The 14,668-nt window shown below is 42.8% G+C and overlaps 1 protein-coding gene across 11 annotated transcripts in view; it reads right to left on the bottom strand.

Annotated features, from left to right (window-relative positions):
- Nucleotides 1-14,668, bottom strand: part of osbpl8 (oxysterol binding protein-like 8) — a 96,554-nt gene that overhangs the window by 71,577 nt on the left and 10,309 nt on the right. For 2 of the 11 annotated variants that reach the window (XM_060903742.1, XM_060903747.1), the window contains exon 2: nucleotides 7,718-7,811. The exons of 2 other annotated variants lie outside the window; for them this stretch is intronic. In XM_060903742.1, the coding sequence (XP_060759725.1) occupies nucleotides 7,718-7,762 (45 nt within the window). In that variant the 5' untranslated portion in view covers nucleotides 7,763-7,811. Of the gene's footprint in view, nucleotides 1-2,789; nucleotides 2,880-3,138; nucleotides 3,598-7,717; nucleotides 7,812-14,668 lie in introns of those variants that run through there. 7 more of the 11 variants (XM_060903739.1, XM_060903738.1, XM_060903740.1 and 4 more) reach the window with 7 other exon arrangements.

The following is a 14,668-nucleotide window of genomic DNA, read 5'->3' as shown; positions in this document are numbered from 1 at the left end:
TACAAATTATTCATTAGTATGTAATTAAAGGAGCAACTGTTTATTTTTTTTTACATTTCCAAAGTGTACAAATTTCCTCAAAAATATGCAAAACATGACTAAAATTATTAATAATGGTTTAAGCCTTGGCCTGTATTATGCAGCTGGAAAAAAAAAAAAAAAACCTGCAAATGAACTTCACTCCAGAGCAGAAATGTTTGGATGGGCCTGATGTCAGTCATTTTAAAAGACACTGCCCACTAGGGGTGTGCAAAAATATCGATACGGCGATATATCGCGATACTTTGTCTTCTGATTCAATATCGATACTCAATTTGAATATCGATATTTTTTCAAATAATAAATCATGTTTCAGACGGGTTGTAAATCCAGTACGACTTCCGCACCTCCGCTCCGCGAGGTGTCACTCCCTCACTGCAAGGCACTCTTCGTCTTCTCTTTTTTCCCCGGCGGTTGCAGTGAGGAAAAAAAACAAGCAAGCATGGCTGTTAACGTAAACCTAGAGACGCCGCCGAACTTTAAGGCAGATGTTTGGAGGCACTTTGGATTCCAAAGGAAAGGAGAAAAAAAACAGTGAGCCGGTGTTCTGTAAAGTTATCCTACCTCTTGGATTTGTCCTACCAAGCCTACTGCGCATGCGCGAAATCCAGGAGGGTAGGAAAATTCAACAGTAGTTTTGTCCTACCGATCAGCTGGGCTGATAGAAAAATCGGTGAGTATTTCACGCATTTGCCGATTTTTATGTTTTGTGCGTATTGGTCGAGTCTTTGGCCGAGTCAAATAATTTGTAATGCCTTGTTTTGAATAATAAACCGGTCTGTATGAGAACTTGCTAATTCATGTGTTCTGCGCATGCGCAGTAGGCTTCGCGCATGCGCAGTAGGAGACCAAGATGCACACTGCACTTTTCAATGTGTTTCAGACAGTGTGTTGTTCCTGCAAAATAAGCACAAGTTAAATGTTCTCAGGTATGTGTTCTCAAGTTTACAAAGAACAAATTGATATTAGTGTTAGCACTGAAATGTCTGTGCAGTCTGCAGTGCAAGTTTTAAGTTTTCATAAAACAATTTGATTCTGCTTGTTAAGCAGCACTGATGTGTCCATGCTTATAGAAAAGTTGATAATACTAGCACAGAAATGGGAATTTTCTGTATGTTGTAGTGAAGCAACTCTTGGTTTTGCCAGCAGTGGAATAGAGACAAATATATGTCTGGCAAGAGTGTGTAGTTATGTATGTGAAATGTAATTTTACAGTGGTCAATAAATTCTGATTTTCTTCAGTGAGACAGATATCGTGATGTGGTTGAAATTTCTTGCAATATATCGATTATCGCAGAATCGCTGTACCGTGATATTATCGTTATCGTGGGCAAAATATCGCCATAGTATCGTATTGTGAGGTATCTGGTGATACCCAGCCCTACTGCCCACTGCCCCTTCAATAACTTGGATTTCAATCAGTTGAGTGGTCTAGTTGGAAAAAGCTAAATGCGAAAATCCTATCAGCCATGGAGACAGAGCTCTGACGCAAAGTGCTCTAACAGGCACAGTATCTGTGTTGCATTAAGTCACTCAAGATAAGTGAACTCCAATCTTTATTAATTATAACACAGCTGTGTTTCAGTACTGTAACTTGGGTTTTCAGTACTTGAATGACCAAGAGGTCGAAAGCTAAAAGGTAAAATGCAAACATTAGCTAGCCCTTATATAGAGCTCTGTAGCTTGCCACTCTGACAAGGAGAGTTCTTCTGTATCATGCAAAGATGATAAAGTCACAAAGAACAATGAAATATAATCATTAATCTCCAAACACAATAAATCACTACCTGCTGAGGGGAGATGCTAATCTAAGCTCTAAGTTAGAGGTGTGATTACTGACTCTCGTCTATTATTTGAAACTCATATCGAGTTTCATAGCCTCATAGCCTTCTTTCATCTCAGAAATATTGCTAAGATAAGAAATATAATGTCACTACGTGACGCGGAAAAACTAGTTCATGCTTTCGTTCCCTCCAGGTTGGATTATTGTAATGCCTTACTGTCTGGATGTTCCAGTAGGAGCATAAACAAGCTCCAGTTAGTTCAAAATGCAGCAGCAAGAGTCCTTACTAGAACTAGAAAATATGACCACATCACGCCTGTCTTATCCACACTGCATTGGCTCCCAATCAAATTTCGTCTTGATTATAAAATACTACTATTGACCTTTAAAGCACTGAATGGTCTCACACCACAGCACCTGAGTGAACTTCTGGTCCTTTATGACCTGCCATGCCTACTTTGATCAAAAGGTGGAGGCTATCTGCTGGTACCTCGTATAGTGAAGGCTATATCAGGGGGCGGAGCCTTTTCTGATAAAGCCCCACAGTTATGGAACAGCCTTCCAAGTAGTGTTTGGGAATCAGACACAGTCTCAGCGTTTAAGTCTCGGCTGAAAACATATCTGTTTAGTCAAGCCTTGTGTTAATGGTGTTTATGAGGTAAAGGTGTAGATCTGGAGGGTCCTCAGACAGAGTGTTTTGGTAAACTGGGATGTATGGATGCTGTTGCCCTCCCACTCTCACTTGCTCACTCGAGTTTATTGACGGTGTAGTGGCTGCTGCTTTATGTCCCAGGGCTCCCTCATGCCTGTGTTACCTTCTGACTCTCCCTTTTAGTTATGCAGTCATAGTTACCCTTGGAGCTGCTGGTTGCACTCAGCGCAAAAATGTATCCTGTTCTTACTCATTATGTGACATTGGGCACACCTAACAACCTGTGTTTTATCTCTCTCTCATTACACATCAAACCTGAGACACCAGTGGTTCCTCTCCTGCTCCTTGGACCTGCCTGATCCATCCTGATACCCTACTTCTGGCTGGAGTCTCATCACATTGTTCCTGTGGATGACAGACCCATATGGACAGTCTAAAGATACACCAAGATGCCGGCTCTAGACAGTTAATACAAATAATTTTACTATGAATGGCTTTGGACTACACTGGCATGATAACCTAATTCAATGAACAGTTTATAACTTCAACAAAACAGACTTCCTGTTAAACTATAATGAATTTCCTGGTGACAGTTGTACTTTGTGACTCTATAGGACACAGTTATAGAAATGATTTATTTATAAGTCACGCTATCTGTTATCACCCTGATGGGGATGGGTTCCCTTGAGTCTGGTTCCTCTCGCTGTTTCTTCATGTCGTCTGAGGGAGTTTGTCCTCACCACTGTCACCTCAGGCGTCATCATCAGGGATGATCATCATCATCTTTTGGCTACTCCCGATTAGGGGTCGCCACAGTGGATCTTTCTTCTCCATTGCTCCCCGTCTTCTGTATCCTTCTCTACCACACCTGCCACTTTCATGTCCTCTCTCACCACATCCATGCATCTCCTCTTTGGCCTTCCTCATTTTCGTGTGCCTGGCAGCTCCATCCTCAACATTCTCCTTCCATTTTTTTGCTACACTCTGCATGCAAAATGCAGCGGCGAGGGTTCTCAAACGAACAAAAAGAACAGAGCACATTACTCCAATTCTAAGGTCCCTTCACTGGCTTCCAGTAAGCTACAGAATTGACTTTAAAGCATTGCTGCTGGTGTACAAATCTCTAAATGGTACAGGGCCCAATTACCTCTCTGATATGTTGCAGCGGCCTAACCCAATCAGATCTACCAGATCGCAGCAGAAAAATTTACTATTAAAACCAGTTGTTAAAACAAAGTGTGGTGAAGCAGCTTTTAGCTACTATGCAGTGCAGCTATGGAACCAACTGCCAGAGGACATTAAAAATGCTCCTGCTGTTGGCAGCTTCAAATCTAGACTAAAGACCAAGCTGTTCTCAGATGCTTTCTGTTAAATAATTAATATTGTCTTCTTTTCATTCTTTATAATCTTTACTTCTCTGCATGTTTTAAATTTACTTTATCCTATTTTATTCTTTATTCTATTCTGCTGGGGGGTTTTTTCTTTTCTTTCTCATCCTATTTGAACTACTACTTCATTTTATTATTTTATTTTTACTATTGTTTAATTCTTATTTTCTTTTAATTTCTTTTAATTCTTTTAATTAATTGTTTTAGAATAAAAATAAAATTATTTTATGTAATTTTATTTCTCTATTGTTTACTGTTTTTGTTTTTACTTCTGTAAAGCACATTGAACTGCCATTGTGTATGAAATGTGCTATATAAATAAACTTGCCTTGCCTTCCCACATGCTCTGCATCTCTTCTCAGGATGTGCCCATACCATCTCAGTCTCATCTCTCTTAGCTTCATTCCCAAGCTCTCCACATGTGCTGTCCCTCTGATGTGCTTGTTCCTTATCCTGTCCAACCTTCTCACTCCCATCACAAACCTTAACATCCTCAACTCCGCCACCTCCAACTTTGCCTCCTGTCTCTTCGGTAAGGGTACGGTCTCCAATCCATACATCACAGCTGGTCTCACTACTGTCTTATACATCTTACCTTTCACTTTTGCTGGGACTTTCCGATCACAAATGACTCCCGAAATCCTTCTCCAACTGCTCCACCCTGCCTGCATTCTCTTTCTCACCTCACTATCGCAGCCCCCATTTTCCTGCACAGTTGACCCCAGGTACTTGAATTCACCAACTTTCTTTACATCTACTCCTTGCATCTTCACTACACTCTCATCCCCATTCTCATTGATGCACATGTATTCTGTTTTGCTACTGCTCACCTTCATTCCTCTTCGCTCCAATGCATACCTCCATCTCTCCAAACCCAACTCAACCTCCTTTCTACTTTCACCACATATCACAATATCATCCGCAAACATCATGTTCCATGGTGACTCTCGCCTCACTTCGTCTGTCAAGCTATCCATCACTATGGCAAACAAGAAAGGACTCAAAGCAGATCCTTGATGGAGTCCCACCTTCACGCTGAACCATTCAGTCGTTCCAACTGCACAGCTCACTGCTGTTTCACTGTTCTCAGACATGTCTCGCACCACTCTAATATACTTCTCATTCACTCCACTCTTTCTCATACAATACCATAACTCATCTCTCGGCACTCTATCGTATGCCTTCTCCAGGTCTACAAACACACAATGTAGCTTTCTCTGGCCTTCTCTATTAACATTCTTAAAGCAAAACTTGCATCTGACGTGCTCTTCCTTGGCATAAACCTGTACTGCTGTTCACAGATTGCTACCTCTCAATCTCACCTCCAATACCCTTTCCCATAGCTTCATGGTGTGGCTCATCAATTTTATCCCTCTGTAATTACTGCAGCTCTGTACATCTCCCTTATTCTTGTATATTGGGACTAGCACACTCTTCCTCCATTCATTTGGCATTTTCTCATTCTCTAGGATCTTGTTTGTTTAATAATCTCGTTAGGAACTCCACAGCCGTCTCACCCAAACATCTCCAAGCCTCAATCGGGATACCATCAGGTCCGACTGCTTTCCCAGTCTTCATTCTTTTCATGGCTGCCCTCACCTCATCCTTACTAACCAACTCTGCTTCCTGATTTGCTGTCTCCAATGAATCTGACCTTTTCTCTCTTGGATTCTCCTCATTTAATAAATCCTCAAAGTACTCTTTCCACCTTCTTAATACACTCTCTTTGTTTGTCAGCACATTTCCATTTACATCTTTCATCACTCTTACCTGCTGTACATCCCTCACTTCCCTGTTTCTCTGCCTAGCTAGTCTGTAACAGGTCTTTCTCTCCTTCTTTATTCTCCAGTCTTTCGTACAACTCCTGGTATGCACCTGCTTTCGCCTTCGCTACCGCTCTTTTTGCCTTCTGTCTCATCTCTCTGTATAACCGCCTGCTTTCCTCATCTCTCTGCTCATCCCAATTCTTCTTTGCTAGCCTCTTCTCTTTTATAATTTCCTGCACTTCTTTGTTCCACCACCATGTCTCCTTGTCTTCCTTCCTCCTTCCCGATGACCACCCTAGCACCTTCCTTGCTGCCTCTCTTACTAGTATAGCAGTAGTATCCCAATCTTCTGGCAGACTTCCATTACCACTCAGTGCTCGTCTCATTTCTTCCCTAAACTCCTTCTGATGTTCAACCTCTTTTAGTTTCCACCACTTAATCTTCGGCTCCACTATTTCACGCTTCCTCTTTTCCACTTTCAAGCTCATCCTGCACACGACCACTCGATGTTGTCTAGCTACACTCTCCCCTGCCATCACTTTACAGTCTCCAATCTCCTTCAGGTTACCCCTTCTGCAGAGTATGTAGTCCACCTGTGTAGATCTTCCTCCACTCTTAAACGTCACCCTGTGCTGCTCTTTCTTCTCAAAGTCCGTATTGACTATTGCCAAATTCACCCTCTTTGAAAAATCAACCACCATCTGCCCTTCCACATTTCTCTCTCTTACACCATATCTGCCCATCACGTCCTCATCTCCTCTGTTTCCCTCGCCAACATGTCTGTTGAAAACTGCTCCTATCAGCACGCGCTCCTCCCTCGGTATACTTTCTACCACTTCATCCATCTTTTCCCAGAAAGACTCTCTCTTCGTTCTCACATCCAACCTGTGGGGCGTACGCACACAACATTGATTACCACTCCTTGTATCTCCAGCTTCATGCCTATCACTCTATCTGATACCCTCTTCACATCAATCCCACTGTTGACCAACTCTCCCCTCAAAACAATACCAACACCATTTCTCTTTCCATCCACTCCATAATAAAACAACTTGCATCCATCTCCAATGCAAGTTGCTTGTTCATCAGGGATAAATTTATTAATTCACATGTTTCAGAATATTTACTTTTCTGTGAAGCTGCTTTGCAACAATGTCTATTATTTAAAGCCCAATACAAATAAATTGACTGAACTTGAAATTCTTCTTTCCGAGACCAGCATGAATTCTAATAAAAGCAAAGCACAACTTTATTCATCACACACTTGTGAAATTTCCTCTCTGCATTTAACCCATCTGAAGCAGTGAACACACACATGAGCAATGAGCACACACACATACCCAGAGCAGTGGGCAGCCACGCTAACAGCGCCCGGGGAGCAGCTGGGAGTTAGGTGCCTTGCTCAAGGGCACCTCAGCCCAAGGCCGTCCCATATTAACCTAACCGCATGTCTTTGAACTGTGGGGGAAACCGGAGCACCCGGAGAAAACCCACAGAGACACGGGGAGAACATGCAAATTCCACACAGAAAGGCCCTCGCCAGCCGCTGGGTTCGAACGCAGAACCTTCTTGCTGTGAGGTGACCGTGCTAACCACTTACACCACCGTGCCGCCCATCTACAGCGCCTGAGGTCCAACTGCCTTTCTGTCTCGAATCTCTTCCCAGTTCTCTTCAATTTCTCCTTTAATATGTTTGTGATCATACAAACATACAACTTGCTTACATTTGAAGACTGGTACAAATGTGCATGGCTAACAAAAGCAGCTCAATACTCAGTTCACCCACCATTATCCCCTTCGGACATAATGTGTACAATTGTACACATGAAGTTCCATAGCATTTTTCCTTGTGTCCGAAGGGATGATTGTTTTAAAGGCAACGCTAGTACGTCAGGGTATTCGTATTTCCGATGCTTATACGTCACCCTATTCACCAATGCTCCATTGTGTTACATGTCACACCTCTGGTTCCAGGATGCCAGCATACTGAGGAATCTTCTTAACTAATATTGGGGAATAATGTGTAAAAAGGACTTGTGAGTGAGTGAGTGAGTGAGTGAGTGAGTGAGTGAGTGAGTGAGTGAGTTACCAGAGGTTTGTCTGGATCTCCCTGTGTGTCGGTTTCAGGTTCCATGATACATCCCCAGAGAAAATATGTTACTGCAGCTCAGAGCTCAACATGTCTGAAAACACACACACACACAGAGTCGTATCAGTCTGAAATAAACCCACCTAAAATAACTCATTCAGGTCATCAGCTTTCAGACCTACTTCCTGTATTACAGAAGGAACTTCCCAAAGTGCACCACAAGAGAGATTATAATACTCTGTTACTCAGAGAACCTCAACTATAAAAAACACTCCAACAAACACTATATCACAGTGCATCATCAGAAAACACAAACACGCACACAAAAAAAAAAAAAACACACACGACATCATCAGAATACTGGTCAGCGTTCTCCTTACTTTGCTCCTGCTGAGGATGGCCCCATACGGACAGCCTAAAGATGCACTGAGAAACCGGGAAGACTGCTTTGGACTGCAGTGACCATGAACAGTTTTACACTCAAATCTCCATCAGTGAATAGTTGAGAACTTCAAAATACACTCACCGGCCACTTTAATAGGAACTTGTTCTTGTTTCTAAGATCCCTGTTCTTGGCTGCAGGAGTGGAACCCAGTGTGGTGTTCTGCTGTTGCATGCTGAGATGCTTTACTGGCAAAAAAAGCTTGAACCAATCTGTCCATTTCCCTCTGACCCTCTCTGATCAACAAGGTGTTTGTTTCCACCCACAGAACTGTCGCTCACTCACTCAGTGTTTTTTGTTTTCTGTACCATTCTGTGTAAACTCTAGAGACTGTTTTGTGTGAAAACCCCAGGAGATCAGCAGCTTCTGAAATACTCAAACCAGTCCATCGGGATCAAACCAACACCCAGACCACAGAGAGAGAAAGTCACACTTATGCCACTTTTCCACTACCAACGCGGCTGAGTTGGGCTGAGCCGTGCGGGGCTGAGTCAAGCTGAGTGGGGCTGTTGGGGTTGCATTTCGACTACAACCACGCTGAACCGTGCTGGCTGGAAGTGGGTGGACACATTGGGTGGAGTTAGCGAAAGTGGGTGGACATCACGTGATGTCGTTAGGCGGCGCAGACAGTGACATCAGTGACCTTTTAAGCGGTAGTCTCACGACCCGGATAGTAAACAATAAACATGGAGGACATGGAGTCATTAGTGTTGCTGGTCTTGGTGCTGTGGCTTGTTGTCACCGACAACGCCAACAGATACTGGCAAGAGCGTATAGATGAGGCGAGGCGCATAAGGCTTCAGAAATTCTCGTAATTCGTAATTATTCTTCTTCCGGGTTTACGGTGTTGACAGATCCCAGCGTGCTCGCGGGGCGTGTGTGGGCATGTGAGGACACTCCTCCTCACCAATCAGTGCACAGGGGAGTGTCTCCTCACGCCCCTAGCCCCACTCGGCTCGGTTTGGCTTGCTTCAGCCCCACTCCAAAACCGTGCGAGTTTTGGCTGCTGGGTAGGGCTGAAGCGAACTGAGTCGCGCTGCTCTGAGGTAGTCGAAACGCGAGCCGTGTCGGGCTGAAGTGAGCTGAAAAAGGGTAGTGGAAAAGGGCCATTTGAGATCACAGTGTTTCCCATTCTGATGTTTGAACATTGTGAACATTAACTGAAGCTCTTGATTTGTATCTGCGTGATTTGATGCATCGTGCTGCTGGCGAGGGATCGGCTGATTACAGAACTGCAGAGAACAGCAGGGGGATGGGTGTTCCTAATAAAGTGGCCAGTGAGTGTAGACGTCATGTTAAAACTAGTTGAGGATGAGGATTGGTTCCCTTTTGAGTCCTCTCAAAGTTTCTTCCTCATGTCATCTCAGCGAGTTTTTCCTTGCCACCGTCACCTCTGGCTTGCTCATTAAGAGCTACATTTATTTATTCATATGTTCAAAATTTATATATTTCTGTAAAGTTGCTTTGTGACAATGTTCATCGTTGAAAGGGCTGTACAAATAAAATTGAACTGAATTAAAGGCAGAGGCGGAGTAACGGTATGAGAGCAGTGAAGGTGGAGTAAAGCACCCACGACCTGTAAACATGCCACTTGGTGAGTGCTAACAGACCATCTTTGACAGATTCCTAACCTCTGAACTGTGACTAACTGCATTACAGCAGTTCTGTACACGGCAGCATGCCCCGCCGCAGCACTTTACGGCCGTTCCATACACGGCACACTCCCCCTCATGGCATTACGGGTATACCGTACACAGTGAAATCCACTGCAGTACATTATGGGTACTATTAATAAAGAACTTAAGAGGAGCTCTAGATATGCTAATCTACACTCCGTGTCCAACCACGACTACGGCAGTGGATATGATGTAGCTTGAGACACAACTTTCAGTGTTGGACGAAGAGGTTCTAATAATCAGCAGGAGGGCAGTAAAGTACAACAACAGAGAGGAGAGAGCAACAGTACATCAAGCTTTAATGTTTACACAGCTGCTGACACACGTTTTACTTTACACATTTAAGGGGCCAAACAGAAACCACCCACACACCGATTCAGGTGAAAAGGGAAACTGGAAGCGACACACACATGAAAATCAAACAAAACTAACACACATTGGTTCGATGGTTTGTTCTATGATGTACAGACAGAAGGAGACACGACACGCCGTCCACCAGAAATCCTGCAGCAAGAAGTCTGGCTTTCCCAAAGCTCACTCTCTCTGTCTCTCTCTCTCTCACACTCACTCACACACGTCTAATGTCTTCTATTGAAACGTGTTCAGACAAAACTTCCAGGGATTTGATCTAAAATGGAACAAACTCGGAGTCCATGCAGCTCGAGTGCACGCTGTCACTGAAGCAAAAAGGGGACGAACCAAATACTAAACTCTGAAATTCAAATTCATTTCAAGCTTTGATGATGAATTGTACAAAAAACCTTCTGCACTATAATACGGCACATGTAAAGAAAGCAATTCACCAAAGGAATAATATAACATGGTACGCAACACAGTACGCAACGCAGTATGCAACACGTTACACAACACAGCATGCAACAGAATCCTGTAAAGCTGAAACACGCAGAGGAATGGAAAAATATTTGAAAGTCAAATGCTTCTCCTGTACTTTAAACTCTAAACTCAAGGTTTATGTTGTATTGTGGTGCGTGTGTGCGTGCGTGCTGTGTGCCTACTATAAGGCAAATGCAGTGTGTGTATGGAAATGAAGAGCCCTGAAACAGCTGAACAAACTGTGGTTTTATTTCATTTATACTGACAAACTCTTTCAGAACAAAATGACAATTAGAACACATCTATTACATCCTGATCAAACCACACACCGCTGACGAGAGCGCGTCCGAAACACGCCGCTGACGAGAGCGCGTCAGCGTTATTAAACACAATAAAATGTTAAAGTCAAGGGTGTATTGGACTGGCAGCCAGAGAAGAGAGTGAGGATGCGAGAGACGCATTCCCTCCTGGACAGTTAGCCATGCAGAGGGAATTACACTCGTTAATTTGAGAGAAAATGAATGCATGAAATCTTCCAACATTAAAATGACATTTTAATTTGCAGTGGTCCTTAGTTGAAAAAGCTTCCTCTCATAACTGAGTCTGAGTATTAAAAAAAAAAAATGATGAGATTTTTTTTGTACAGCTTTGTATGTTGTTTTATAATGTCCACAAAATTTCAGCTATAGTTCTTGTAGAGTCCGGATAATGAGACATAATCAGTTCCATCTTGTCATTATTTAACTGGAGGAAGTTTTTAAACATCCCGCATTTAATATCCATGTGACAGGTTAAGAGGATTTGTCCAGAGCCATTTTCACCAGGTTTCCATTGGAGATAGTGTGTGTTGCTAGAGTAAAAATGCGAGGAAATGTGGTACTTATGAAGGATACACCCAAAGCACAGCATATACAAAGAAAACAGCATTGGGCCCAGGATGGAACCTGGAAGTGCACCACTGGTGATGAGTACTGAGGAAGAAGAGAAATCATCAAACCTCACGGAAAATGTTCCATCTTTGAGGTCGGAGGCAAACCGCTACAGAGCAGTTCCTTGTGTCCCAAAACCACAGTTAAATCAATCCAGAAAGAGAGTATGATCCACTTTATCAAAAGCTGTTTTGACATTCAGTAAAATTAAAATAGCATGCTTACCAGAACCTAGAACCTTGTTTTATAGAGATGCACACACTCTATAAAAACAAATGGGATAGAGGCGACTGCAATAACTATCGTGGCATCTCACTCCTGAGCATTATCGGCAAACTATTTGCAAGAGTTGTCCTGGAAAGTTTGAAAGTGCTCTCAGAGAGTATACCCTGAGTCCCAATGCAGACTCTGTGCAAAAAAGGTCAACCACTGACAGTGTTCTCCATCTGACAGCTACAAGAGAAGTGCAGGGAGCAGCAGAAACCACCCTACATAGTGTTTATCAACCTAACGAAAGCCTTTGACTTGGTCAGCAGGGATGGCCTGTTCAAGATCCTCCTGAAGACTGGATGCCCTCCAAAGCTGCTGAGCATAATCAAGTAATTTCACATGGATATAAAAGGAACAGTTGTCTTCGATGACTCTACCTCCAACAGCTTCTCCATTTGCAGTGGTGTAAAGCAGGGTTATGTCCATGCACCTACCTTGTTTGGAATCATCTTTGCTATTCTCCTGAGGCATGCTTTTTGTTCTACCACCCAGGGCATATACCTCTGAACAAGATCCAATGGAAAGCTCTTTAACCTCTCCAGGCTGAAGGCCAAGACCAAAGTAAAACCGAAGTGCCTATGAGATTTCCTCTTTGGGGATAATGCTGCCATCACTGCACATTCAGCCAATGAACTGGAAAACCTGATAAACCTTTTCAGTGATGCATGTGAGCACTTTGGACTGACCATCAGCATAAAGGCATTGGGCTCACAGGCTCACTTCCATTTCCGTTTCAGAGAATGCTGTGCGCATTTTGGTTGATGCTTCTCACCGGAGCTTTTTATTTTTAGGGCCCGAGCACCGTTCGGTGCGAAGACCCTATTGTTTTTCGAAGGATTATTATTATTCTGTCATGCTTGGCTTTTTTTGAGGCATTTCCCATGCACGAAAACTCATGAAATTTGATACACACATCAGTCATTGTAACCGCTTCTCAGCCACAGACGTTTGGCCCTAGGCATGGCCCAGGGACTTCATAGCGCCCCTAATTGAAACAAAACTCTTCAGAACATATGGCTAGAACCTTACTCAGAACCCTTAGATCAGTACAAAAGTGACATGAATCATGATAGTTGTCCTAGCAACCTCATAAGATCTTATTAGAGGAGATGCCTGTCAAGCAAAACATTCAAAACCTTTCAAACTACTTATGTACAAAACTATACGTGTCTCCTCCTTATCTCTCTCTCTCCCCCCATCTGACAGACACACACACACACACAAAAACAGTGACCTGCCATCATTGTGCATTTTATGACATATGAAAACTCTGCATGTGTACACACACACACACAGTCTTTGTCTATCTATCTCTCATCCGTCAAGCAGTCATGGCATTTGCAACATGCACATCACCTTTGAACATGTGATGAATATATGACATGTGACTGTTTTGTTGGGTGGCGGAATGTCCTGGGTTGCAGAACCACACGTGCGAGGGCCCGTCAAGGCCACTAGCGGCTTTAATTCTTGTGACTGTATGATTTGATGTTTGTTCTTTGTTTGAATGTTCTTTGTTTGGGTGTTTTGTCCACTGGTTGTGACATAGCCCCAGACCCAGTTTTGGCATCGGTTCCCTTCAGGCCTTGATCCGCCATGAGTGAAGCCTGTGCTCCTCGCTATGGACTGCAGTAAGCTCATTACTCTTTTAACATTGGGGTTGTCCAACGCTCTGTACGACAGTGCTTCTGTGCTTGCCCTGGTTCAAATCCTACACAGGATCCTGTAAGATCCTGTAGGATCCTATAGGATCTTATTTAGGAATGGGATCCTGAATAGGATCCTACATAGGAACAGGATCCTATTTAAGATCCTGAATAGGATCCTATGTAGAAATAGGATCCTGCACAGGATTACATTCCTATTTAAGATCCTAAGTAGAAACAGGATCCTATACAAGATCCTGTGCAGGATCCTAAATAGGATCCTAGAAGGAGCCAAAATCTTGGAAGTGATAGGATCTTGAACAGGATCCTGTATAAGATCTTGAAAAAGTATCAGGATCCTGTAAAAGATCCTAAGTAGGATCCTGAATAAGATCCTAGCTCATATGCTTCAGGATCCTGAGTATGATCTTGTAGGATCTTAAACAAGATCTTGAGTGGGATCCTAAATAAGATCCTAACTCAAATGCTTCAGGATCCTGAGTAGGACCTTGTAGGATCTTAAACAAGATCTTGAACAGAATCCTGAATAAGATCTTAACTGGATACCAACAGGATCCTGAGTAGGATCTTGTAGGATCTTAAACAAGATCTTGAACAGAATCCTGAATAAGATCCTAACTCAATTGCAGCAGGATCCTGAGTAGGATCTTGTAGGATCTTAAACAAGATCTTGAACAGAATCCTGAATAAGATCCTAACTCAATTGTAGCAGGATCCTGAGTAGGATCTTAAACAAGATCTTGAACAGGATCCTAACTGGATACCAACAGGATCCTGGGTATGTTCTCGTAGGATCTTAACAAGATCCTAAGTAGGATCCTGAATAAGATCCTAACTGGATACCAACAGGATCCTGAGTAGGTTCTTGCTGAACGAATTCCCAATACTCTGATTCAGCAAATTCAGGGTAGCATGGAAACAAGGCTTGCTAGCCCTAAATTCTTGAATAGATAGTGCATTTAAAGTTTTTTTTGCAAGGCTTTTTTAAACTTAAATAAATATCCTTCTGTACAAGAGCAGAAGAGGGCTCACACATACTATATGTGATTTAGGGTTTAAATATAGCTAAATATGATGACCTTTATTTCAACAAACCATAATAATGTGAATATGGAAGACAATTTTAACTATTC

This window comes from Neoarius graeffei, chromosome 21 (assembly GCF_027579695.1).
Source record: "Neoarius graeffei isolate fNeoGra1 chromosome 21, fNeoGra1.pri, whole genome shotgun sequence".
In the NCBI taxonomy this organism is placed as follows: domain Eukaryota; kingdom Metazoa; phylum Chordata; class Actinopteri; order Siluriformes; family Ariidae; genus Neoarius; species Neoarius graeffei.
Note: the sequence above shows the minus strand (reverse complement) of the source record. Positions and strands in the feature narration are given on the sequence as shown.